Source organism: Manacus candei, unplaced genomic scaffold (genome assembly GCF_025592945.1).
Source record: "Manacus candei isolate 608988 ecotype Guabito, Panama unplaced genomic scaffold, ASM2559294v1 h1tg000033l, whole genome shotgun sequence".
Taxonomy (NCBI): Eukaryota; Metazoa; Chordata; class Aves; order Passeriformes; family Pipridae; genus Manacus; species Manacus candei.
The window spans coordinates 4901313-4927421 of NW_026138081.1; the positions used below are offsets into that span (position 1 = coordinate 4901313).

The 26109-nt window shown below is 40.0% G+C and overlaps 1 protein-coding gene across 6 annotated transcripts in view; it reads right to left on the reverse strand.

The window, feature by feature from the left end:
- DCAF5 (DDB1 and CUL4 associated factor 5) overlaps positions 1 to 26109 on the reverse strand; it is a 73012-nt gene extending 46903 nt beyond the window's left edge. Inside the window, exons 1-5 of one of the 6 annotated variants that reach the window (XM_051791375.1) lie at positions 25810 to 26109; positions 15982 to 16125; positions 12670 to 12706; positions 10166 to 10305; positions 5714 to 5843 (exon numbers count right to left, since the gene is read on the reverse strand). In XM_051791375.1, coding sequence (XP_051647335.1) covers positions 5714 to 5843; positions 10166 to 10305; positions 12670 to 12706; positions 15982 to 16125; positions 25810 to 26023 — 665 coding nt within the window. In that variant the 5' untranslated portion in view covers positions 26024 to 26109. Of the gene's footprint in view, positions 1 to 5713; positions 5844 to 10165; positions 10306 to 12669; positions 12707 to 15981; positions 16126 to 16558; positions 16727 to 16752; positions 16985 to 21596; positions 23815 to 24954; positions 25346 to 25629; positions 25689 to 25809 lie in introns of those variants that run through there. The other 5 variants (XM_051791380.1, XM_051791376.1, XM_051791377.1 and 2 more) reach the window with 5 other exon arrangements.

Consider the following 26109-nt stretch of genomic DNA (forward strand, 5'->3'; position numbering starts at 1 on the left):
CTTTGCTTGACATATTTGCTTTTATTCCACCTTGCTGAGTTGCTCCCAGCAATCCTGTAACAATACACATTTGCAATACATATTTTATTGCGAACAATTTAAGAAGCACAGACCCGCCTTTTTCGATTTTCTTAAAAAAAGGTACAGCTTCCAGACCCCATCTAGCGGCACGAACGCCTTACAACAGCCTCATCATCCGAAACCATATTTAAGGCTTTTCAATGGGCTGTTTTTGAAAAAGAAACAATACACGTGATTTCAGTTTAACGTCCACCTGAAAGGCTAGAAATACTCACACGCTCTAAAAATAGCAAAATAATATTTCCTGAATCACTAGTCAACTTGTAATCATGCTGGAATTATATCAGTACTATATTAATAGCCCTTCATATGCTATTTTTGAGGAGCCAGCCTACCACATTCAAATCTTACTAGTTACTAGCGTAGAAGCAGGGAATCTCAATTGCTGCACTGAATCTGAGACAGAAGAGATATCAAGCTGTGAATGAACTTTGAGAAAATGTAAAATGAATCTGACTCTGTATCCTGACTCAGTCAGCAAGACTAATCAAATTATGACTATTTGAAATGAGCTAAACTTTCCACAATTCAGAGTTGTGCAACTGTCTCTAAATTTCTCCACGCATGCCAAGAAATGCTGGCTTTTCAATTACTTCCTTCACTGTACCAGCCAAGCATAAAGCACTCCCAGCTTCCCATTAGAAAGTTAACCAATTCCACAGCATATGAATAAAATCTGCTCATAATCAGGACTTTTTTCCTAGCCCTAAAAGTATTTCAGTTTTAATTTGTAGAGGTGTTTACTGTTGCCTGACTATAGAAGTGGGTAAAATCAACTTTACTGGCTGGAGGCATGTAACAGCAAGCTAAGACAAATTCTCCCAATAACCCAATTGGAGAAGAGCCACATAATTTAGAGCAAAGTACCCTGATGTAAAAATCCTCAGATTTTCTGGATAAATAAGTAGATACAGCTCATTTGTTTCTGACAAGCGGCGGAATCTATATTTGAATTCTCTAACCTGCAAGGACTTCACAACTCCATTCAATATTTTGAAGATTTAGAGCTATTAGTTTAAAAATGCACAACGAGCCATATTCCACTGACTGCCAAACAAGTTTAGAGGTTAACAGCAAATCTCCCCTTTTCTGACAGTGCATTATCAAGCCGAACAGAGTCAAAGAAAAACTTTACTTCACCTGAGGACCCCCTGCTGATTAGAACTGGAAATTCATCATCGAGCCTGATTCCCTTCAAATGAGTGAAATCCTGTGGATTTATCAAACCTCACCTATATCTGTAAAAAATATTGCCGCACCAGTGCTGTTGGCTGCAATACATGTTATGTGAAGGTATTGCTACCTACAGTAGTGCCACTGGCCACAGAAAGTCAGTCTTTGGAATTTCAAGCTTTTAATTCGCTGGATTTTGCAGCTGAGCAACAGCAGGATTCCTCAGAACAGCCTCCAGTTAGGAAGCACACCACATAGTGCCTGCATCAGTCTAACTCTGCCTCCATTCAAGAACTGACAGAGAACAGGACAGTAGTTGGGGTATGAGTTTTACATGAAGTGTTATACTAGCAGCAAATTATTAACTACACAGAGCCATATTTCCTGTACTGGAGGAGGGCTGCAGCCCTGCTTAACCCACTGGAAATTAAGACTTTGGCAATCCATAGCAAACACCTAAAATTATCTATACTTCTTCCCCTTCTTTTTACCCACTCAACCTCTAATCAAAATTCCACTACCACACATTGTGACAAAACAGCTGAAGCTTATCTGATCTACAAATTAATAAAATTTTTCCTCATAAGACATAATGAATTGGCTCAAAATACATTAAAAAACAAATTCCATATTTCTAGATTTGCATATTAGATCTACAGAGATCAGTGGAAGTTTTGGTAAATGCTTTGTTACTTTAAAAAAGACTAAAAATCCAGTCTAATTTCTTTAAATATGAGTGACTCTGGTTTTGGCAGCCCACTAGAAGGACGCGGATTATTCTGAATTGTCCTCTTTCCTGAGAGTTCCCTGGGAAAAAAAATGCAGTGGCAGCAGAGTAATTTAGGGTCATTTTCTTTAGGATAAGCCAAGCATATCCTGCCCACCATGTTTTGGGCACATCTCTATTAAGCAAAGGAGGAAAGCTAATGGCTGTCGCCGCAAAATGGCAGGTGAGGGCAGACTTATCCCCTGCATTCATTTATGTTACAGCTTGCTCAGCTCAAGTCTGAGACTCTAAATATAAGACAACAGCATATACTCTGTGAGGAGCAGCCTTTCTCTTACTATTCACTTTTCTGAAGGTAGGCTGCAGGCAGGAAGCATGTGCCTATTTTACACAATGTACCACATGTAGTAGGTGCAAAAGCTTTAAATTCAGTGTTTAAGGGAACAGCTGCCTGGTACACATGGTGTGTGCCCAGCTGTACAATAAGAGTGTTGCACACATTTTCCTACTTCGGGGAAAGTGGTATGACCTATCCACCTCAGAATTTCAGCTCTATAGTCACATCCACATTAGACTTTTTAATTGGACGGGTTTACTTCGAATAGATTAGGACCAGAAAAGGGTAGCTCCTGTCCATCACATGTAAATATACAAGCTTCAAGTAGTTTAATTTATTCAAGGCCTTTAAGATAACCTAGACATTAAAACATAAGAAACCTTTTCCTTTCTTCTTTCATCATTAAAAAAAAAAATCTTCTGATTTGTCAAATGCTATTAAGACTTTTATACTGGTGCTACTTACTTGCCAAGAAGCAATTAAATTCTGTTGTAATTATTTTATATTTGGCATTTAAAAGAACAATGCCACAATACAGCTAAAAATGCGTGTCCTTAAATTTGAGTACAGACTATTGTCCCATACAACAGTAGCCCCAACTAGCTCACAGTAAGCCTTTCACTTCGTGGTTAAGATCAAGGAAGAAGGCAGGATAGCATCCAGATTGGAGATCATCTGAGTTTCCATGACCTGATAGCTGCTAACACTCCAAGCAAATGCTCATTAACACTTTTACACAAATGATGAGAAACTTCTGGAGATCAGTGTCTTAGTAAGAATAGCTAAATATTATAGAAAGGTACTATTTCTGCTATTAGAAAGCAGCTGTTCAAATTTGTAATAGAAGAATTCCTTACTCAAGTAATGTGCTCCTGCATATACCAGTGTCAATGTTTATATTGTTAATGATATTTAGAATAGAATCATAGAATCACTTAGGTCGGAAAAGACATCTATGAAAAGTGAGTCCAAACATTAACCCAACACTGCCAAGTCCACCACTTAAACATGTCTCTAAGTGCCATGTCTACACATGTATTAATATCTACAGGGATAGATATTCCTGGGCAGCCTGTTCCAATGCTTGACAGCCCTTTTGGTGAAGAATTTTATCTGATATCCAATCTGAAGCTCCCCTGGTACAAACTTGAGGTCATTTTCTGTTGTTGTATCTCTTTTTACCTGGGAGAAGAGATCGACCCCCACCTCACTAAAGCCTCCTTTAAGGTAGTTGTAGAGAGTGACCAGGTCTCCCCTGAGCCTCCCTTCCTCCAGGCTAAATGAACTCAGCTCCCTCAGTTGCTCCTCACAGGACTCGTGCTCTGGACCCTTCACCAGCTTCATTGCCCTTCTCTGGGCACTTCCACTCTTTATTCCTGTTAGCCTTATATAACCTTTCCAGCTACATGGGTCGATGCTATTTCAATTTGCTACCCAAGTGAAAGACTTCATCTAAATTTTGCATTCATATAGGATTTACCAACATAATTCCTTTTATATTCCTACTCTGAGAATAAGTGTCTGGAAAGAGAAATGTTTTGGTGCAACTCCCTTTTGAAAAAGAGACCAACTCGTGGAAGTTCTTTAATCATAGAAATGAGGTAGAAGCTGAAAACCAAAAAATCCTGCAAAACCAGTATGACTTTGAGGGGGCAGGAGGTAGAGAATTCAGGAGTAAAATTAAGCCTTGGGAAAAAGGGAAGGGTGGGGGGAAGGTGGTTTTGAGTTTTTTTTTTTGTTTCTCATTACCCTCTTCTGACTAGATTGGTAAAAAATTCAGTTAATTTCCCCAAGTCAAGTCTGTGTTGCCCATCATGGTAATTGGTCAGTGATCTCTTCCTGTCCTGATCTCGATCCATGAGCCTTTCATTATATTCTCTCTCCACTGTTCAGTTGAGGAGCGGGGTGGTAAAGCAGCCTTGCTGGGAACCTGGCATCCAGCCAGGGTTAACCCACCACAGATTATTATGATAAAAAAATGAAAATTTTAAATCTGAAAGACAGATAAATACTTCAGCAGAACCTTAAATACTCATACATTCCAAACTCTGATATCGGACATTGCATACATCCACTTTAGAACCCAGTCTAATCACATTTCATGCTGCAACCTTATTCTCTTCATTTGTTTATAATTCTATTCAAATCTGGAAGTACATTATACAGCCAAACTGATTATCCAGGTGTCTGTATTGTTCAGGAAGTCATACAAAACTCATAAGCACTGAGTAAAAAGCTGCCTTGACCACAATCAGTCAGCCACTGAAAACTGAGCTGGGTAGGTGTCCTAGTTAGGACAGCTGAGATCAGTTCATCATGGTGGGTGTAACCCAAAACTGTATTCTATAGCCTTCCATGTCATTTCCCAGAAACTAGACTATTGTTGTCAATAGACTATTCACACCCTCTGCCCATAGAGCATGGTGGGTGTAACCCAAAACTGTATTCTATAGCCTTCCATGTCATTTCCCAGAAACTAGACTATTGTTGTCAATAGACTATTCGCACCTTCTGCCCATAGAGCCTGACTCCTCAGGCTATAAACTAGGTGTTAAGAGGCCTGTGAGATAGAAGGATGTTTCTGTCCTCACACCCTTTGTGAACTCCCCGCCCTGAGGAGAGTACCAAGCATTCCTGCCTGAACTGGAGGATATATAATCTTGGAGTTTTGGAACATTTTTCAACCCACTCGTGGGATCCAGAGGACGGCTGCATCTCATCGCTCTCAACCAGACTTAGACCACCACTGGACTGCGATCACCAGTTCTGGCCAGACTGCAGCAGCTCTCCCACCAGCAGGTTCTTCCCCTCTCCCTTTACTTTGGACTCAAACAGGGCCCAAGGAACACCACTTTGTTCAGGCCCCAGGGTACTGGGTTACACATTTGGGTTTTTGTGGGTTGAGACCAATTGTTTGTTTGTATTATTGTACTTACTGTATTATTTTAATAAATTGTTATTCTGACTTATAATCTCTCCTTTGAGTTGGGTTCATTCCCCCTGCTGGTTAACTTTTAAACCAGCACAGTAGGAAAAACAAACTGTAAACCAGGCAATGCCCACTGCAGCTTCTTCCAGTATTAGCAAGCCAGTGCTAAATATAATGATGAGAACTTGACACAACAATCCAAGTTAATCTGCAGTAGTGAGGCCAGGTAGCTCTGAAGAAAATCACTTACCTTAACATGAAGATCTAGCCCCATTTTAAATTTAATTAAATCACATATATGAAGAAGAATGTTAATTATGCAAAATAATCGATAACCAACATTGTTATTAACTTTGTTCTGAATCTTTTCTTACCACCATATGTTCTGATTTGAAAAAAAAAGAGTAGCATGTCATCACCTCTCAAGTGAAAGAAATAGCACAAGATAAGCACAGCCAGATCATACCTCTGAGGTTTACGAATATCCCAGAGTCCCACACCTTCCTTAGAGTTGGCGGTAGCCAGTAATCTGGGTTCTACTGGATTAAACATTACACTGTGAAAGGCTGATGGGTAGTGTGCCAAGCAGAAGGGCTCTGTTGAAAAAGTTGAAATTTCAGATATAAGAACAAACAATGCATACAACTGCTTTGACGCAATGACTTTGGCAGCCTAATATGGAAACAGCATAACAAGATCTGAAGATATGGAGGCATGTTCAAACCATTTCTCAACCTGACACATCCAAAGCAATATAAAACCTGAAGTTTTCAAATCCATCCATGTGCATCTTAACTCTGTCTAAATATGGGAAAGGATATATGCTGAATTTCAAGACATCATTTTGCTTATGGAAGGTTATGAGAGTTTAAAACTAGCTAGTCAAAGATCAAATACTTGAATCTTCTTAAGGTTCACGACCAAATGGTCATCTGATAGGAAGTAAGCATGGGGGGAGCTTCTGAAAGATTTCTGGCAATATATGCCTGAAAGCTTCCACAGTCACTGATGGATGACTGCCCAAACCAGAAATGTAGCAGCAATTGATTATATGGGAGAATAATATTACAAGAAGTGAAATAAGTTTGTATGGAACTCAGCTCAAAGCAAGCTGCCAACCCTGAGGAAAACAGGCTTGCCACCTCCTAAGTGCTGTACAAGCAGACAAGAAGGGCGTTCCTCTTGCATAAGAAAATGTTAACAGTTGGCTCTTACTATTCACACAGAGTAAAAAACATGCTCATTCAGACTCTCTCCTTCTCATCAAGAGTGTGTCCTGCTACTCTACCCTATTCATTCTGTCAAAATGCTGTCTCCAGGAAGAGTGGGGAAAAGCCTTGACTCTGTCATCCTTCTATCTTTCTGCTAGCTTTTACAGCTTTAGACACAGTCTAATTCTCTTTGCTGTGTGTATCTTTTATGGCATGCTGCCACTTTTTCAATCAACTAGGAAGCCAGAATCAATGCCTATTTTGAGCCAGGGATTATGCCAGACTTTCCCATTCACTGTTTGCTTTGATGCAACTCCTGTGTTGCTCATGTGCTTGGGAGGCACTTATCTGAGCCACCACGTGCAGGCACCCTTAGCCCTACAAGCACCTCCAAAGGTACTGAGTTTTCTTTCCTCATATACTCGTTATGGCATATAAAACATGGTTAAACAGACAATCCTCTCAAATTTCCAATACCTTATGAAACAATTGCCTATCAAGCAACTGAGACATAATGAACATTTACTTGTCTTGCCCCACCTGTATCCTCCTCCTCCTCATGTTCTATTGTGGCAGCCATTTCTTCCATATTCTATTACAAGCTTTTTCTTATAGGGACTTTCCTCTTCAGGGTTCATTTAACAGTGATGAAAACAAAGGTCTCTAACAACAGCTGAAGCTCCATGGTGCTATTAATTGTCGTAGGAGACAGAGGTAAAAAGCAGAACAGAAGCCAACTTCTGCTCTGCCAGCCTGCCCCAAGGCTTTAGAAATTGCTGTCAGTCTGCTGGCACTTCCAAATAAGGTTTAACACCAAAACTGACTTTTTTTTTTTTTTTTTCATCATCAAATCAGAATCCTGCTGGGACATAAGAGGCTGTGTTATTAAAATGGCAGCCCCCAGTGAGAGGCAAAGGTTTGCGTTAACTGAGTGGAGAGACAAACAACATCAGATTGCCAAATAAAGGAGTTGTCCTTTTTAAAATAAACTTTCAATTTATGTACATTTTTTTTGTCAAATTATTGTCACTAATTACTGGTGCTTTCCTTCACACCTTTATTATAAAGAGCCTGGCACCACAGTTTTCTTCTAAGACATCAAAAGTTTCAGCCTGTCAAAGGGAGATTACAGGAGCTAAAATAATGAGGCACTAAGTCATTTTAATGAAAAATAGGGGAATTACTTTTTTATTGTTCTTTATGCTCATTCACAATTGTAGCTTTTATACACTGGAGTATGAACATGTTTCTCAAGAGAGCAGCTAAACACCATCTCTAATGAAAATTAAATTGGGTTTATAAAAACTACTGCAAAAATCACTCAGCAGAAAAAGACAGGGAGAAAGAGAAGGGAACAAAACTCCTTTTCCAACCTCTTTTCATGCACTATTTTAAACTAGGAGGTTATTTGTAAGATTTTAATACACTGGCCACTCAGGGTAACTAACTGTACTCACACTAGCAGGTTTAGTGCCTATTCTCATGAAAACACCCATGCAGACAAGGGGATTACCCAGTGACAAGCATTATACTGCAGTAAACACTGGCAGGGCTCACATATAAATGCTGACTCCGAACTCCTATATAAGCATGCAAAAGCCCGTTATTTAAAATTCAGAGAACCTGAGACAGTACTCCAAAAAGCCTCAAACTACTATAACCAACACTGCACACCATATTCACGGGTGCAGCCTTCTCTTTCAAAGTCTTAACAACAGTAAAAGCAGTAACAAGGTTTAACTACAACAAAAAAATAAAAATTTAATTTCGTATAATCTCAGAAATTCTGATTAGATTGGACATTAGCTTACGATACTGAGCAGCTTCCTACAGATGCATTTAAGCATCCAGTCCTCCTGACCGTTGACATCCACTGTAGCAACAGGTAGTTGTCCTAACACAAACAGATCTTTATAGTGCAGAGTTTAGGAGAAGGCAATAAAGGAACATTTCGCCATTTTCAATTTGGAAACCATATTCAGTGTCTGGTCTTATCATTTGGATATTATGAAGACATAAAAGCAGGAATGAAGTGACACTTGCACTTTTTTTTACTTTATCAGAAGTAAAATAGTCACATCAGACTAGTTTAATCTCTTGTTTTGATAGAGTAACTGACCTTTTATACAGGGGAAAAGTGGTATATATATTGATGACTAAATTCTCATAAGTTATAGTATCAAGTTTAATTACAGGTAGTTGACACTAGCAAAGGGAGATGCATGGGGTAAGAAACTGGCTAAAGGGAAGTTAAATAGCACAGTTCACTTTGCTGAGGGACTTATGAGCAAGAGGGGTGTTATTAATGAGTTCATCAAAGACAGAAGAGACAATATAAATATTTTTATTAAAGTCTGCAATATATATTTATGGAGTGTGTACATTTCTTTCAGAATGTTTAATAAAATTACTACATGGGAAAAGAGATAAGGGGTAATACAACTGTGCAAGAGAACTGCACAAAATTGAATGCAGTGCTAGTATATTTAGTTTTTATTTATACTTATACAAAGGCAATATGCCTGGGGTAGGGAAAGTATCTATAAGCCGTCCCCTATGAGTATTCTGGTGGGGCTTAGCAAGACAGACCCAACTCTGGTTACTCATGTTCAATAAATCCTGCAGGATACTAGTGTCTCTAAAAGACTCCTATGAGACTATAAAGTATGTCTTGTTTCAACTTTTATTTCCTAGTCAAAAAGGGACAGTCTAGGAAAGTTATCAAACTCATTAAGTGTGGAAAGAGATAATTCAGTCAAACAGCAACTTTGACCCAACAACGTGTACAAATTGCCACAAAATACATTAAGCTGGATTTCACAGCCATAAACAATTTTCCTGTAAGACCAGTAGAAATTACAAGTTGAGGCAATTGCATTTAATCAGCTTACTAAAAAATATGGAATTTTCTTTCAGCTGTGAAGGAAGGGAACCATATTCTGTACTCCTGCAGATTGCTCTGTGTTCTTTAGGATGAGGTAAACTTGAAGCTTCATTTATTTAAGTGTTACTTAAGTATTCATACACTGAAATTCAATTACTGTGGTATTTCTCTCAAATTTATGTAACTATAGTTCTAAACTGAGATTCTTCAACCTCAAAACTGCAGCTGTAAAAACACAGGTCACGGTGTTTTGAGAAGCTGCAGGTTTGTTATATAAATCAACATTATTCAGTTCTGTTTCAGAAAACAAAGACTGAAGTAATAATTCAATTTCCCTGTTATCACATAAGGGCTCTAAGTTTCCATACAACCAGAAAACATTATGCATAAGTGTCTTAGGGTCACAGGGAAGTATATAATTAGCTTTGGAAAACTATTCAAATCAAAATGACAGCTTTCTAAACATCCAAAATTTCTTTTTAGTCCAGACTATAGGAAAAAAACCCAAACCCCATATTCCTAACTGATAGTAAGTTTTGAAAGATGTTGTCATTCCCTCCACTCCCCCTTTACTCAAGTTAAAACCTATTCAAACCAAGTTCTATGCTAGCCTGCACTATATACTGGTACTTTATGGAGTCATTTAAGACAGCAAGACTGAACTGAAAAGACTTGCCTATCACTGGGCAAAAGAACTATGCCTCACTTTCACCTTTTTCCAACACTCACTGTCTCAACTGTCCCTGATAAACATATTTTTTCTCTTCCCTGCCTTGCACAAACTCTTCCTCAATCAACGATCTTTTCCTTCTGGAGATCTTACCTCCATGGGAAGACTCTCGGATGTCCCAGATAAGAACTCGGCCATCATCTGATGAACTGGCAAAGATGTTGTCATTTACTGGGCTTACTGAAAGGCCGTACACTGCATCTTCATGGGCAAACACATCCAAGGTTTCAGTGCTGGAAAAGAGACACAGTATTATCATTCTTCCTTCTTTTGCTATTGTTTTAAAAAGCAAAGTATTTACAGCTTTATCTACCCAGTAACACTTAGTGATGAAGTTTATGCAACTTCCTAAGAAGACCCTTGTGTACAACTCAAGTGAAAACCAAACAAAATGCCCGTGTTCAGTGACCAAGACATCATGCTATGAGAAAAAAAAATATCTCAGACCAAAACCCAAACATTAAAAACTTCAGATACTGCAAGATGCTATGGAACTCTCGTTGTGTTAGATCAAGTCTGGGAGGAGGCAATGGGAAAGGGAAAGAAGCCTTGGGATCTGTGGAATAAATTTTTACTACTTAATGCAAAAAGGAAAACAAGACAGAAGTACACTCTTTAATACAGGCTTCTGTATTGTCTAGAAGTTCAGTTGAAGCTCACAAAAGACCAACTTTCCAGATGGCTTCTTAAGTAAGTTTTCTTGCTTTTTCTGCATAGACCAGACCTATATTTTTCCATGTAGAAAAACCAGAAAAAAAGAACAAAATTATTCCCCCCAAAGTACCTAGTTTTCAGCCATTCCACAGCTATATATAAAAAAAAGCCCATTCTCCATTCCTTCCCCATCTTTTTAGATCATTTAAAAAGGAGGAAATAGTGGTATGGAGAGGTCAAAAGCCAAAATACTGAGTCAGAATATTCTGGGATTGTTTTATTTCTTTGAAAAAGCTCCTTCATTTCACTAGGGAATACACTTTGTATGCTATCCCTGTACCTCATGGAAGCTCCACCATAGAGATCCACATAAAATCAGTGTTTTACTCACATGGCAATTGATGTTCTTAGTGACAGACTACTAACTCTGTCTCATGGACCATTAATAAAAAGGCAAAAAAAGCAGTAACAGAAAAAGTCATTTAAAATGATGAAAAAACAGTTGATGGACCAAGTGTCATCATTCAAGAAGACAGAGTAACTTTCCTTAGAAATCAATCACAATTTAGTGTGTCAGTCTACTAAGGTTTCTTTCAGAAGATCCCACTAATAACTTTAGAGGAAAGAATTATGTATATGTTACAACTGGACTTAGCATACCTAAAAAACCCCTGACAACAAAAGCACATTAAAACCACATACATATCAGAAAGACTAACATCTGAGCAAGACAGAGCAGGAAAAAATGTGTTATATAGAGAAGTGTCAAGGACAAAGACTTTGTAAAAGCTTAAAAAGTCAGAACGTGATAAACACCAGCATCTAAAATTTTGACATTTCCACATTTAATTAAAACAACAAGAAAAACAAAATGCCAAACAAAAAACATCTCCCAACAAACAAACACCTCTCCCAACCAACACTCATACAAAACACACACTCCCAAAAGCCTTACAACCAAAAAAAAAACAACCCCCAAACACCAAACAACACAATAATCCTAAGAAAGCATCAGAACAGTAGGAAAAAGTTACTTTTGCCCAACTACCATACACGACTTATGCAAGGAGCAGACACAAGGTATGATGGAAGGCAGATGTACACTGAAGAATTCAACGCAAAAGGCTTTGGACAAACATAGCAAGAAATATGTCCAAATTATGTTATTTAAGCAACTCAAAAAAAGTAAGGGTTTATATTTCTCTGTTCTTATATATACCTCTTCCTGCTTTTAATTTATACTTGATTTTCTTGAGTTCATGTTAATTAAATGGTCATTGCTTAGAAGTTATTAGTACAGACCAAAATGTTATAGTTTTTTTATACCTCAAATGAAGTAACCTCAAAAGACATGATGTCTAGAGAATTCCAGGTCAACATATAACCACTACTGTATTATTTATATTTTGACTAACAGCCTAATCTCAATGTAGCACAACAAAGCCTAATTCCCAACTGGTTTGTAATTTTGGTAAAAAGTAAGCATCAAAACAAATCTGTTTCACATTAGTGTGGAGAATCCGGCAGCTGCAGTCAAAGTTTTAAAGCTAATTAGGTAGGCCAAGCACTACCCATCTTAAATACAAGTCAGGTGAGTGTGTTGAAAAACAAAACATCTGTATGTGCCAACACTTGTATACGTGCCAGAATAATCTGGCTCTAAATCTACTCAGAACATACTATGCTGTTTGCAGGAGAGCATATATATTTAATAATCATTCTCTTCTCCGAGGTCAAAATGATACAAAACCCAAGTGCTGGAAAAAAAATGGAATTATGAGGAATACTTCATTCCCAAAATGAATTTAGATAAATAAAAAGCAGGTTTCAGGATTAAAACACCGTGCTCTTATCCTAGACCATTAATTAAAACAAAAAGTGCCTCCAGTGAGTTGACATTAAGCAACTTCTTAAAGCAGTGGAAATACAAACTGTGTATTTACCTTTCAACATCATGGAGTATAACTTGCTCATCATTTCCTAAAAAGAGAAATATAAGCACTTAACAACATGTTCCAGTGGTTAAAAAGCATTATAGTGAAAAAAAATCCAAACCAATTTTTTTTTTTAAATTTTCAATTTCAAAAACAAAACTGAAGCAGAGAGAAGACAAACTCAGTTTCCAAGTGGTTAGCTCTCTGCTCAGTTATGTGAGAGGCTCCATGTCACATTTCCAGTCATGACCAAATGTACCAATACGTTCCATCTGCTACTGCTCAGCAAATAATTCTATTTAACTATGCTACCAATCATTCTTTGTTCAGTTTGAGCTTGAGTTTTGGGACATCTGCAGTAAAGAGAAGAATATTCCATGAAGCAGCAGGACACTTTTAACTCTCATGAAAATACATCTTTCTTCCCACTCAAAGGATACTCCATAAAAAGATCATGGAAGTGAAAGACACTGGGCTCCCAGATCAAATACTGCCAGCTAACACTATCAGCGTCCAGGGTTTTGCAGCCATCATGAAGGCAAGAATGTGACAGCCAATGCAATTTCTTCTATATTAACAAAAACCAAATCAAGTAACCAGACAATCATGTCATTTTTCTTTTATCACATCCACTGAATACAATGGAAACTAACCACATGTGTGCAGGCTAAGAAGGTCAAAGCCACAAAGTAATTCCAATAGCTCATGCAGCGTTTTTCAATCTATAGCAGCAGAATATTTTTCTTTAGTCTCTGTGCTGAATATTAATTTACCTAAATTTGGCACCTCCTCTTTAGAAATATATAAGGACACACACACTTTTACATTTAATTCAGAAGAAAAGAACCCAGAAAGGCCACAAAGTCATATTTTTATGCTCTGTACGTCTTTTTAGTTGTGATATAGAGTTGTGAAGCTTTCCTAATGCACAACAAAGCTAGAGCTATCTGTCACATCAGGCCTTAGGGAAACAAATTCAGTTCCCTGTAGGTTTATTTCATCTTTTCATATACCTAACATTAAGTGCAAAATAGAAAAAGGTCCAAGCAGTTTACTAGGAGGGGATCTTTCATTTCAAATGTTGCTCTACTCTCAGTGTGTGTGGACAGAGAAGGGTAACAGTATTCTTCAGGGATGGGAACTTCTTTGGTACTTTGAGACAGTTTTTCTCCAGAGATTACATGCAAAACACTGTCCACTCAGTTCCTGCCTTCCATTTTTGTAATGGTTACTTGTGGTGCTTGCTCCTTCAAAGGAAAGAGCTCTGAAATTCCTTGGATGCAATCCAATTTCTAGTGAAGTGGAAAATCCCTTCTCCTCCGTTATCAAGAGCTGCTTTAGGGAAAGGTCATCAGATTCTAAGTCATTAGTCATTGGCAGTCGTTTATTTACAGAATAAACTGAGTTCTGTGTGCCTTGTGCTAGTTTCCATACTCTAATTCTTAGTTCTGGGGGTTTTATAAGTATTACAGTTTCCATAATTTAAATACAACTCCAAATTCAGGTGTGGGTGTCTGTGTATCTATGTGATAGATCTATAGTAGACCTTAAGTCCCACAATTATTTCAGACTTTTTAAGAATCTTCCAGAACATCACTGAGTGAATAAATATAGCTAGCCCCATTTTACTGACAGAGATAAAACAGATGGTACATTTAGGCCATGCAGCAAAATGACTCTTTACGAGGGATCCAAGAGTCAGACTCACAGCCCTTGCAGATGAGATCAATGAATCTTGATGGAGCAGCTGAAAGAGTTCCTGACTCCTCCAATGGAAATAATTTCTGGCAGAGGCACAGTGGTTTTATGTAAACTGGAGGAGGAAAAAGAGATGAGAATGGCCAGTTTGTCTGTGCATTGGCTGTCACAGCTCATATAACCTGGCATCTTAGCAAAAACCACCATAATTAATGATGTAAATCTTTAACTGCAGGTGTTAACTTCAGTGGCAAGGTATATTTAAGCCACTCTTTTGCTTTTCCTGTGAAAACAGCAGCCTCTGACAGCAGGGTCCAATGGACAGAGGGCTGAGCTGGATATGAGAAAATACCATTCCAGCTGGTCCAGCAAGATTTGGCACAGTTCACTCCTTGAATATTCATGTAAGGTTCCATTTGTATGAGTTCAAACTAAAGTAAAACAGACTTTTGCCCAAAATTTCATGCAGATACATTCATTTGAAGACAGCATGGAGTGCTCTTTCTCATAAAACAAACGGTAGTCCCCAGAATTAGAAGACAGGCTTCACTATTTGACATTTTTGGGGTTTACTCCACCTGAGAAGTGTATCTGAATCATTCCGTCCTTCAAATTTGACACCATCTTAAGCTTTGTCATGCCTTTTTTTCTAATGGATGTTATAATTTTAACACAGCATTGAAGGATGAGAAGCTTCCATCACTCACATGCACTTGGATTCAATTTCTAGCCTTGATTTACAGTTCACAAATCCTGGTTCAAAAAGGTAGCAAAGGGCTTTGACCAAATAGTCTCATAATATCCTAAAATAAGTCTAGCTGTATGTTAAAGGACATTCTGTACAAATTCTTGTCCTTCTGTTACCATTTCAGATAGAGGAAACGAAGTACTGCAGAAAATGACACTTGACTGCATTGACAGTCTTTTTCTTCTCAATTAAAATTTTCCTCCTTACCTCAACACTTTAAAAATCATGCAGTGAAATGAACCTGAATTATAGGGATTATTAACCCAGAACAAGTTTATGTCCACTTCCCTTACGTTAGTTTTAAGACTGAATTAAAATTTCTGTTAAAAAGCAGATTTATATTAAAAAGAGATGAAAAATATCAAGGCCTATCAGTGTGTGCCAACTGTTCTAAAAGGCAGGCGCTTACCTAGTGAGGACTGAAACGGGGTCTGAAAAAAAGTGATCCACCAATAGATGGCAATAGTCCTACATGAGCTCTCTAAGGGTGCATTAAAATCAGATTGTAGCAGCAAAGATTTTTAAGCATCAGGCTTGAGTGCCAGAGGGAATGCAGGGTCTGCTCTCAATACAGCTAAGAGGGAATATCAAAGACAACATTCCACAGTCTGCAGCACAAGTAGGGGCAAACTGAACCCAGGATTCTCATAACAGTTCAAGACAACAATGCAGTAACACCAGGGTTTGAGAAAAGAAGCATGACAAAATTGAAAATGTTGTGCTAATTAAAGAATTCCCTGTTTCCAAAGAAACTTCGGTTGCTGATTAAGAACACCTTCCAGATATCGCCTGGGGGAGGTTCTCACTCATGGCTTCTACCACAAAGTATTCACAACACATAGTCCTGTGAAATCAGGGTGCTCTTCCTCCCTTACCTCCAGAGAACACTTTTGTATTGCCACTGTTGAAAGCTAGGCAGAAGATATTAGAGTGATGCTCCCCTTTCAGTTGAACTGGTTTGACTCTTGAATGGATGGCTTCTTCCATATGCCAAAGTAAGACCCGGCGGTCATCTCCTCCTAGAAGAAAGAAAGGGAATGAGCATTACTGCCTGAGCCATGTGTAAACTGATGACATTATTTAACTGTGCAGCTATTCATAAAAGGCTTTGCTAAAACCCTATTTAGCATAAAAAATGTATACCTTTTTGGATATATAGACACACATTTACATTAAGATGTCATGCAGTCAGGTATTCCGTTAAAATAAATGAAAACATAGTAATCAGCATGAAAAGTTTGAATTAAACAGCTGCCATTCTGCCAACGCAGAGTGACAACCTATAGGAACCTGGAAACTCAAAAATGTACTGCTACATAAAACTCTGTGGCAAGCTATAGATGAATTACATGCCAGATTAACATATGCATGTTGGCAAAATGCTTCTATACCAACCCCTTGTTGCCAGCCTTGCTTACGCTATTCATAAAACAGAAACTTTTTCCCCCTTACAGTGACAACTATATCTCTTCTAGCAGTCTTTCCAAAGCCTTCATAGTATAGGTTGGCTCAGGACTGACATGTGGCCATAAAAAGATTTTACTGAGGCATTCAGAAGTCTTCAGCATGCACGGTCATGTCGTGCTTCTAGATCTGTAAAGGTTAAGACAGACATTTCTGAGGTGAACTCCTGACAAAGAGAGTACCTGGAGAAAAGAAGTTCAACTCTCTCTTGCTTTACAACTTGCTGTATGTACTTCTAATTGCTTGCCTAGATGCAGTTCTCAGTTCAGAACTCTAAACACAGATATACTGAAGTGCCTCCTTCTCTGTCTGATAAACAGTCAGATATAAAATGAGTATTAGACTGTTTGTGTTTCACTTGCATTAAACTACTATTTATTAGGAAAAAAAATCAAGATACTATTGTATTGGACAGCATTCTCCACAGCAATTTTGAATGCCTGTAAAATCTGAATAAAACTGCTTTAAGTCAGACTTAAAATATTTTTTTGGTATCTCTCTTTAAGAACAAATGAAAGTCATCGCAAGTCAAAAATGCCACTGGAAACATTCTGATTTCAGTTAAAACATTTTACTGCTTCTTTGCACAATCAAAAGCATAAACTCAGAGCCATCTGAGCTGCTATCCAGAGGGAAAAAGGCATGACATAGAGACAAAAAGAAACCAAAATCAATTGGTCTGCTGTTTACTTACAGAAAACATAAATGCATAAACAGAATTCATTACTACTATTGATAATCAGATTTCTTTAAATTTTTCACATCAGATGATACTATTAAGCATTTTTCCCATGGAACTGAGTTATGTCAAACATCCTATAAGTTAACAGTCTCTCAGCCTGTGAGTCTATTAACAGATTTTATGACACTTTGATGGACAGTACAGCTGCCTGTTATGCTTACCCATGCTCCTTGAGATTAATTGTGTATTCGTCTTCCTGATTTTGTACTTCACAGAGCAAACAAGAGTACATGACAAAAAGATTTGTGATGCATTTGATAACTACTGGGAATGAGTCAAATCTGATGGATCCAGAAACTCACAGTAATTTATGGTCAACTAAACTAATGGAAGTTTATATTTCTTTCTGTCTAGAAATAGGAGAGACAGTTGTATTTGCATCCTAGTGATTGCAGACATAATAAGTAATAAGGAGACACAGAAATACATGACCACATCAGTCAAGTTAAAATCAAGAAGTAACTGTCACATTTAAAAGTGGTTACTTCCCAAAGCTGCCAAAAGCCATATCCTATTGTTATCACTACCTGGAAAACAATTTAAGTAACATTTACGGCTAGTGAACACCAACATTGCTTCTATCAAACTTTATTTATTGCCTTCTGTAAAACACATTTCAGGGCAAAACATTACATATCGTTGTTAATTGTTCCCATAGCAAACCAATTTGCAAAACCACTGCAATAAGTTTACACATCCTCCTACCTGACAGCACAGCCAGCTAGGTGTCCCACTTTAACAGCAAACTCATAATAATTTTCACCAATCACTGCCCAGATACAAGAAAAATAATGAAGATATCCACAGAAAACAAACATTAGTGTGGTTTCCAGCACACATACAGTACAGTAGGAGAAGGATAAATTGTAACCTGTGCAGAAAAGTCTTTGACAGTGTGAAAAGTTGCCACTACCTTCTCTTTCAGAAGTTCCTATACCTTAGTGCCTGTTTCTTCTGCCTCCACTTTGGAAAGGACTCTTCCTATTGAATAAAAATGTTTCTCTCTTCCCAGTTACCTAGATCTCCATGAGACTTTGGTACAAAGGGTCCCACTATTGAGTACTCAACACTATAGCGGTCCAAGAACTATGTTTGCCTTTGTGGTGGCACAGTCCGCAGTTTAGGAGCTTTTAAATATTCCTCACACTCACGCAATTCTGTCCCTTCTCCATCTACATATTGTCTTGCACATACTTGTCTTTGAGGACATCTACACCTGTTTCACCCTCTCATACTCCCTGAGACATAAAAGTTTAATAAAATTATAATGTTAATTGGGTTGTAAGTCTCTTACCTTCTAACTCCAATTCAGCTATTCTAGAAATACTTCTGACTTATGACCAGTTCCACCAGGAAGAAAAAGTTACCCTATGTGTTGGGCCATAGAGGATTTATGGCAAAAAGGCACTTCAACAGTCTCTACATCCTCATACAAGAGAATAAGAAGTGTTAAGTCGCAGGTAATTATACCCAAGAAAAGGCAAGGTTTAAGTGACTGAAACTAGGAAAAGTGTAAACCAGCAAATGCAATCTTCACTACCCAAATCTGACTCTTACAATAAGAGGGAGAAAGGAGGGAGATGCACATGTACGGACAGGTATGAAGGGAGACAGCAAAGAAAATGTGAACATGCAGAGTTTTTACGCTCTGTAGAAAGGAACCATGATTCATTGCACACAAAGTGCATGCACATAAATGCAACATAAGTTACAAGTCTGAGAATTATAGGAAACTATAGCAGGTCTACAGCATTCATTCTGTACAACAGAACAGCAAATGCTGATTAACTAAAATGTTCTCCATTTACGGTGAATTTACTGTGCACATACATCAATTCTACGACAACGGAAGCAGAAGCCACTCAACACTTTTCAAAAACCACTGGACTCACTGAACAACCTTGTGATAACTCTACAATACTCCCCCAAAAGGAATAATGAAATAAGTGTGTATGGGAAGAGTACCTTCTTAACATGATACAGGGCATATACCAACAGCAATCCAAGTCCATGGCTTCATAAGAAAATACCTTAGTCAACAAGGCTCCACATGCGGATTTTCTAGAAACTGAAGACCTGCAAAGTCTTGAATTTGTAATTTTTCAGTCTGTGGTGTCAGAAACAGTAAGTCTGACAACTACAAAGTGGAAATAGCTTCACTTTTATCTTATTTTGCAGATTCTGTTTAGGACTGTATGACTGACAATTTGAAAAGTAAAAGTTTGTGTGACCCAGCTAGGAATTATACAACACCATTCTACAGTTACTTTTCTGAAAGGAACCACATTTAAAAGATTTAATTAGTCAAGTACCTCAGTGCTCATTATGGGTCAAACCTGTTTCTACATTCAAAACTAAAGAGAGACAGGAAGAGAAGTCTATCCTTTTGGGGCCTAAAATAGTTCAAAGGGGGCCAGAACATACCATCACCAAAGTAAATCTATTCCAATCAGTGTCTGCATAACTCATGAAACACACGAGTTCTTGAGTACTAACAGAAGCACTTCAAAATCATACCAGTCAGGACTTAAAAACTGCAATTTTAAAGAGTATTAACCTTGCTGATTGCAGACAAAGCTCAAGACCACTACTCCTCTTTGTCTCCCATATACCAGCTCCAGTCACTGAAGAACCTACATGGCAAGTGGACAACACTTCTAAATCATAACAAAAACTATTAGTCTTATTGTTCATACCTACTCCAGAGGTTGTATGAATCACAGAAAGTGGGACTGTATGGTATTTCAAGTTGATCACTTATTTGGCCCTGGACAAAGGCAAAAAGCTAGACTTTGTCAGAATTATTCCCAGTAGATACATCTCTAGTTTGCTCTTAAAAAATCAGCGATGAGGTAGATTTCATACCCTCCTTAGACAGCGTATTTCAGTTCCTCATTATCCTTGTCATTAGGCAGATTGCCCTAATATCTAGCCTGAGGGTGCATTTTGACCTTACATATAATCCCACCCCCCTTTACCATGTGCTCCTGCTATTTTCCCTTTCATTGAATTCACTGACGATTCAGGCAGGGATGAGTAGATTAAAGAAGCTGACCTGACAGAAAATCAACTGACGGACAAAAAAATCTCTTCCTCCCTATTCCATCCCCCTGATCAGATGCTTCCATCATACCAGTTTCTGACTTTAAATTACAAAAGTGCCACATTACAAGCAATGAAGAGGAGAAATAAGTGAATGAACTACAGAATGAACGGTAGGTGTAAGATCAAACAGCATCCTAAAATCTCTCTTCCTATAATTTTGGACTACTTCTTTGTCCTATTCCCAGTAGACAAAGAAGAGTTTACAACTTCATGTAATAATAATTAAGAACACCTTTATGCATCTTAGGACTTGCATCTCTACTCAGCTGTTCTCTCTGTAAACTAAATGGACCCCTTTCTTTCAGTCTTTCATTCTTCATACCCTCTTCTGAATTTTCTCTAGTTTCGGCACATTTTTCTCAAAACACAATGCCCAAAATTGAGCACAGCACTCCATTTGAGGCCCCAACAGCACCAAACAAAGCAGGTTTACTTCACACGCTTTATCACATCTGACAATATTTATGTTGTGATCTATTGCATTTGGATCCTCTTCTCTATGACTATGGCCTAGTTGCCATAGTGTATTTGTACAGTTGATCATTTTTATTCACATGCTATAGTTTGCACTTGTCCCTATCAAAACACATGATATTTTTCCATGTAATATATCTTAATTAACTTGAAATTCAACTCCTATCCTCTGAAATTATTGCTGCCTTATCCTGATATCTTTCCTGAGAAATTTTATCATTTCTCAGAAATTAATTAAAACATGATGTAGTAACTTGACGTAAGATCCTTCCTTACACAGAATTCTGTTGGATACAATGATATTAAAATCAAAGGTGTTCCTCTTTAAAACATACTTGATACACAATCCCCTTATTCAGAAGTAACATTCCACTACCTTTGCTAAAGTCACCTTGTTCCGTTCTTTTAGGCCCATGCTCCTTCAGATCAATTTCCAATACTTTCTTGCATCCTCACAAATTTATGATCATAGAACAGCTATTAATTTTTGCATTATCTGGTAGGAGGGAAAAAAAGCCAAGAGAAAAGGAATGCTGGCATGGATTAAGTAAGCCTCAGATTACAGTACTTCCCAGAAGTTATCTTGAAAGTGCAGTTTAAAGTCAGCAAAAAAGTGGGAGGTTCTGATAAAGATACTCATGTTTGTAAGAGATAGCAGGCATGAAAAATGAAAGATAAACAAATAGGAAAACATATCCACCAAACCTGAGGATGGGAGACAGACAGTCTATTACACAGACCAAGTAAAGTTGATTTTCAAGAAGTTAAATTGCAGAAGGAGATGCTTGGCAAATGTGAGGGAAGAAGTCAGATGCACACCATTGCATGGTGATTTTAATTTCCATGCATGGACGGTCATGTGTTTCTCAAACTGTTAAAAGAAAAAAACACCATCTAGTAAATGAAGCATTGCAAAGACACATTTTGCCCAATAAAATCTTTCAACTCTATCCAGCAACAAGTTTTAACCAATTTCAACCCACTTACACATTTCTTATATGTTAAGCTTTCCTCTTCCCTTGTGTCATTCTACAGATAGGCCTTTTCTACTTGTCACACTGCATCTTCTCCTGAGTGTCCACCTCCTCATTCCATTTATTTATTTTTTTTAAATTCTTGTCCTTATGTCTGTCTCTTCTAGCACTCATGTCCCAAACTATTAATCTCTCTCTCTTTCTCCCCCTCTATAAAGTGACACTGTTGAGTTCCACACAGGCACAGCAAAAGCCTACAAACTGCCCCCCAGCTCAACTTGTAGATCTCAACTTTTTTACTTGAAAATATGGTTATGGACAAATTTAATTACTATTAAATGCGCACTTTCCAATACAAGATTTGAAGAAGATACCTAAAAGTTTCAAACATGCTTTCAGAAGGCCTGCCAAGGCTTGTCTACACTGAAGTTCTCTCCAAAATCCTAGCAGGAAAATTATCTGGAACTGTAACATAAACTCTGTTTAAGCAGTTTAAATTGTTTACTGAAACAGTAATCGTTAGCCTTACAGATTTGCTTCTGGGAGATAGATTTAAAAAAAAAAAAAAAGGTGGGACACATACCTAAGGAAAGCATTCCAGCCAATAGTGATGAGAACAGCACTAATTTGGATGCAGGCTAGCATTTCAATGGCATCAGTATAGCCACTACCAATGCACTGTACCAGTTGCACTTCAACCATCTCTAACAAGGTCTAAGTTGTTAACAAGTCAATTAGCCAAAGCAGACTTCTTTAGATTAAGAATACAGATATTACGTAACACTGAACAACTGAAAAGACTGCTTGCACTCTCCCTTTTCACACATCCCAATATCCCTGTTAACTCTCTTAGCTGCTATAAGCACAGATGGAAGCATCTAACATCTCATCCTTACCTCAGCACGCTGACTATTTTGAGGGAAGAGAGACCCACATGACATCTATTCTAAGGCTTTATCTGCATTTGGAAGTCTTGTAAAGCAACTCTTCTACAAAACTTCAGAGTAGAGGCAGCTTATACCCTTCCTTTACCTTTCATCTGAGCTCTCATCATTGCTTTTTTCCTGCTGTTGCTATTTCTCAGAGCTTCAAGATCAAGTATGACCTTAAAAAGGAGTCTTTTGAGTGTAATTTTAATGAAGCTTGGTCTTATAATGACATGAAATTTAAGACTATTCATAAATCTTTTGACTTTTAATTTCTTGGTTTTGACTGAACCACAGAGCACCTGCTTGTTGTTCCTATGGCACATAAAACATTCTAAATCTTATGGTCACAGATAACATGAACATTTGTTAAGAAGTTACCATAATTAGAGTTCTTCATTTTCTCAGGGCATCAACACAAGGTCATGCTTAAGGTAGCCTGTTCTTGACTACTCCAAATATGTGCACTGCTAATACATGTAAATTAAGCCTTTTTTTTTTCACTTGCTTGCTACCATTTATCTCCTTGCTTGCTATTCATTTATCTACATATGGAGGAAAAGCTTACCCCCTTTGAACACTCTGAAGCTTTAGGAGAAGTTAGGAAATTGAAATCTGGACACTGTTTGAAAGCCTTCCTTTTAAGTATGCTTCTTTAGATGCCCAGTAGCTGGGAAATCTGCCTCCATTCTCTCACTGCACCTACTTTGACTCATGCAGTTTGGACAAAATTAATTCTTAAAAGTCTGTTCCAGTCCTCAACTTTTTATGCTTCTACCTAAAGAATGGATGTCAACATAGGTAAGTGCACTGATGATATGACAAGACCTGAAGTATCTCCTAAAGCCTTCTAGAGCAAGAAGAACAGAAAATACTGATGTTGTGTCCATCATTTATTATGGAAAACAAAAAAGAAACAATAGTTACACTTGAATTCTCTGTAGCACTTTAGAAGTAGAAATACAATGCTCTATTTTCTACTGAAGAAGGACCAGTGCAAACCGGCATGCCAACTCTAGCACAAATGGGAACTTTAGAATAGGTGAATCAGCATTCCCTTCCAATACACATTTATATACATATATATGTGTGCATGCATACACATGTATACTCACAAGATAAATGGATGCCTACCTCATAAGTTGCATGTGCATAAAGATAAAAGAATCCCCGACAGTAACACTAAGACCCTTCATGGACACACATTCCAGAAACCCCTGGACTTATGCTTGTAAATTACTTCAGGTAAGAATGTTAAATTTAGGAAGATTTCAGTGTATCACCTTCCACTCTATGTTTATGCAGTGTTTCTATTCTGTCCTTGCTTAAAAGTAACCAGTCATAATAACTTTTTATTGAATCCTCGTGTTATTTCTGCAGTTAATACTGATACCTTTGTGTGATACAGTCCACCTCTGCCCAGACACCACAAGAAGGCAGTAAGCTGCCCGCCCAGCCATACCCCCATCACGTTCCTTAGTAGCCTCTGTCGCTATTTACAGGGTGGCCAGGCAAAGCCGAGGCCCTCTCGCCCCTCCTCCACCCCGTGGTTGGTAACCAGGCCATCACCCTCCTGCAAGCGGAGAGACCACGCTCAACAAAGCTGCCACGGCCTTGTGCCAGGGAGCTCTGCGGTTCCCCCGAGGGCAGCCACTCCATACGACCAGGAGTGGGCCTTTCCCGCTGCTGCCCGGCCCCGGAGGAGGGAGCTGCCGGCAGCCCCAACCCCAGCCGGGGGGAGAGGGAAGGGAGGCCGCTCCTTCCAGCTCGCTCCCCCTGGGAGTGAGGGGCGGCCGGGACAAGACGGCCCCCGACCGCGGCCTGCGATGGACACCGCACTGGGCGGCCTAGCCCTGCCCGGGGCGGCGCGGCACGGGCGGTCCCTCCCGGACCGGCAGCTCTCTTCCCCCCCACCCGAAGGGTTCTGCCCCCTCGCAGCGGGGCGCAGGGGCCTCGGGTTCGGCGGGAGAAGGGCGCCGCGGCCCCTCAGCGCCGGAGCCCCCGGGGCGCCGCCGGCAGGATCGGCCCGCGATTCCCCGGCCTGTCGCTAAGAGCCGCCCAAGGAGAGCGCGGCCTGCAGCGCCCGGCCAGGCCCCGGCCTCAAGTTGCCTCCTTCCCCCGCCGCCCCTCCGAGCCCGGAGACGGGGAAGAAGGAAGAGGCACCTGCGCCAAGCGCTGCTGGGGTGGGGGGAGGCGGCCGGCCAGCGAGCCCCGCAGCCCCTCCCTGGCTGGGGGTACAGAGCCTTTCCCCGTCCTCGGTGTCGCAGCTGATGGCAAGCCCTCGCCTCCCTCCTAACTGACAGCATCTCCCAACCATGGGTCCCTCAGCCCCGGGCAAGCAACAGGGGGGATCCGAAGTCAAAAAACATCACCACAGATATAATTCTTCCCCTCCCCAAATGCGCCCTGCAAGGGGAGGGAGGAGAAACAAAACAAAACCCGACTCCCCTCCCCCAAAAGATGTGGTGGGGTGGCCCCAAAGTGACCAGACCCTCGATTAAACACATCCAGTTCCCCGCCCGATGCTGAGCGGGACTGCAGCTCCCCCGGCCAAACTCGGGGTCGCCGCCCGCCCCCGGCAGCGATCGCTGACCCCCGGCCCGGGGCACGGCGCTGACAAATGTCACCCGGCGCCCACAATGCCCGCCGCGGGGTGGTTTCGTCTCCGTCGTCGTCCCCCCGAAAATAAGAAAATCCCCTTATATGGGGAAAGACGAGCGAGCCATCAAATAAAAGGGCACCCCCAGCTTCCAGCCCCAGCGCCCGGGAAACACTCTAGTAAAAACTTTGTCCAGGGCTCCCCCTCCCCGATAATAGTAGAATTTAAAACCTGTCAACCATTTTAGATCCCTAGTTGGGAAAACATCATTCCCGGGCACCGGTGGATTTGGGAAACGTCTCTGAGCAGCGCCACCGCGGCTCCCCCCCCCCGGGCCGCGGGGGAGGCGGCCGGGCAGGAAGATGCTTCCTGGGGAGGGGGTGGCGGGAGGGGGCGAGGGACGGGAGCGTTGGCTTTACCTGAGACCAGCCACTGGCCTCCATTGTTGGAGAATTCAATGGCATTGACACAGCCGAAGTGGCCCAGGAGGTCCTTCTTGTAGAGGTTCCTGCAGCCCCGCAGGCGTCTTCGCTGGAAGTCTTGGGTGAGCAGGGGGTCCCCCTCCAAGCCCCGCTGGGACAGGAACCCCACCACCGACCGCATGCTGCCCCCCCGGCTGCCTCTCCTCCTCATGCTGCCGCCTGCGCCGCTCCCCGCCGCTCCTTCCCCCGCCGCCCCTTCCCCCGCCGCCGCCTCCCCTCCCCCGCTTCCCCCCTTGT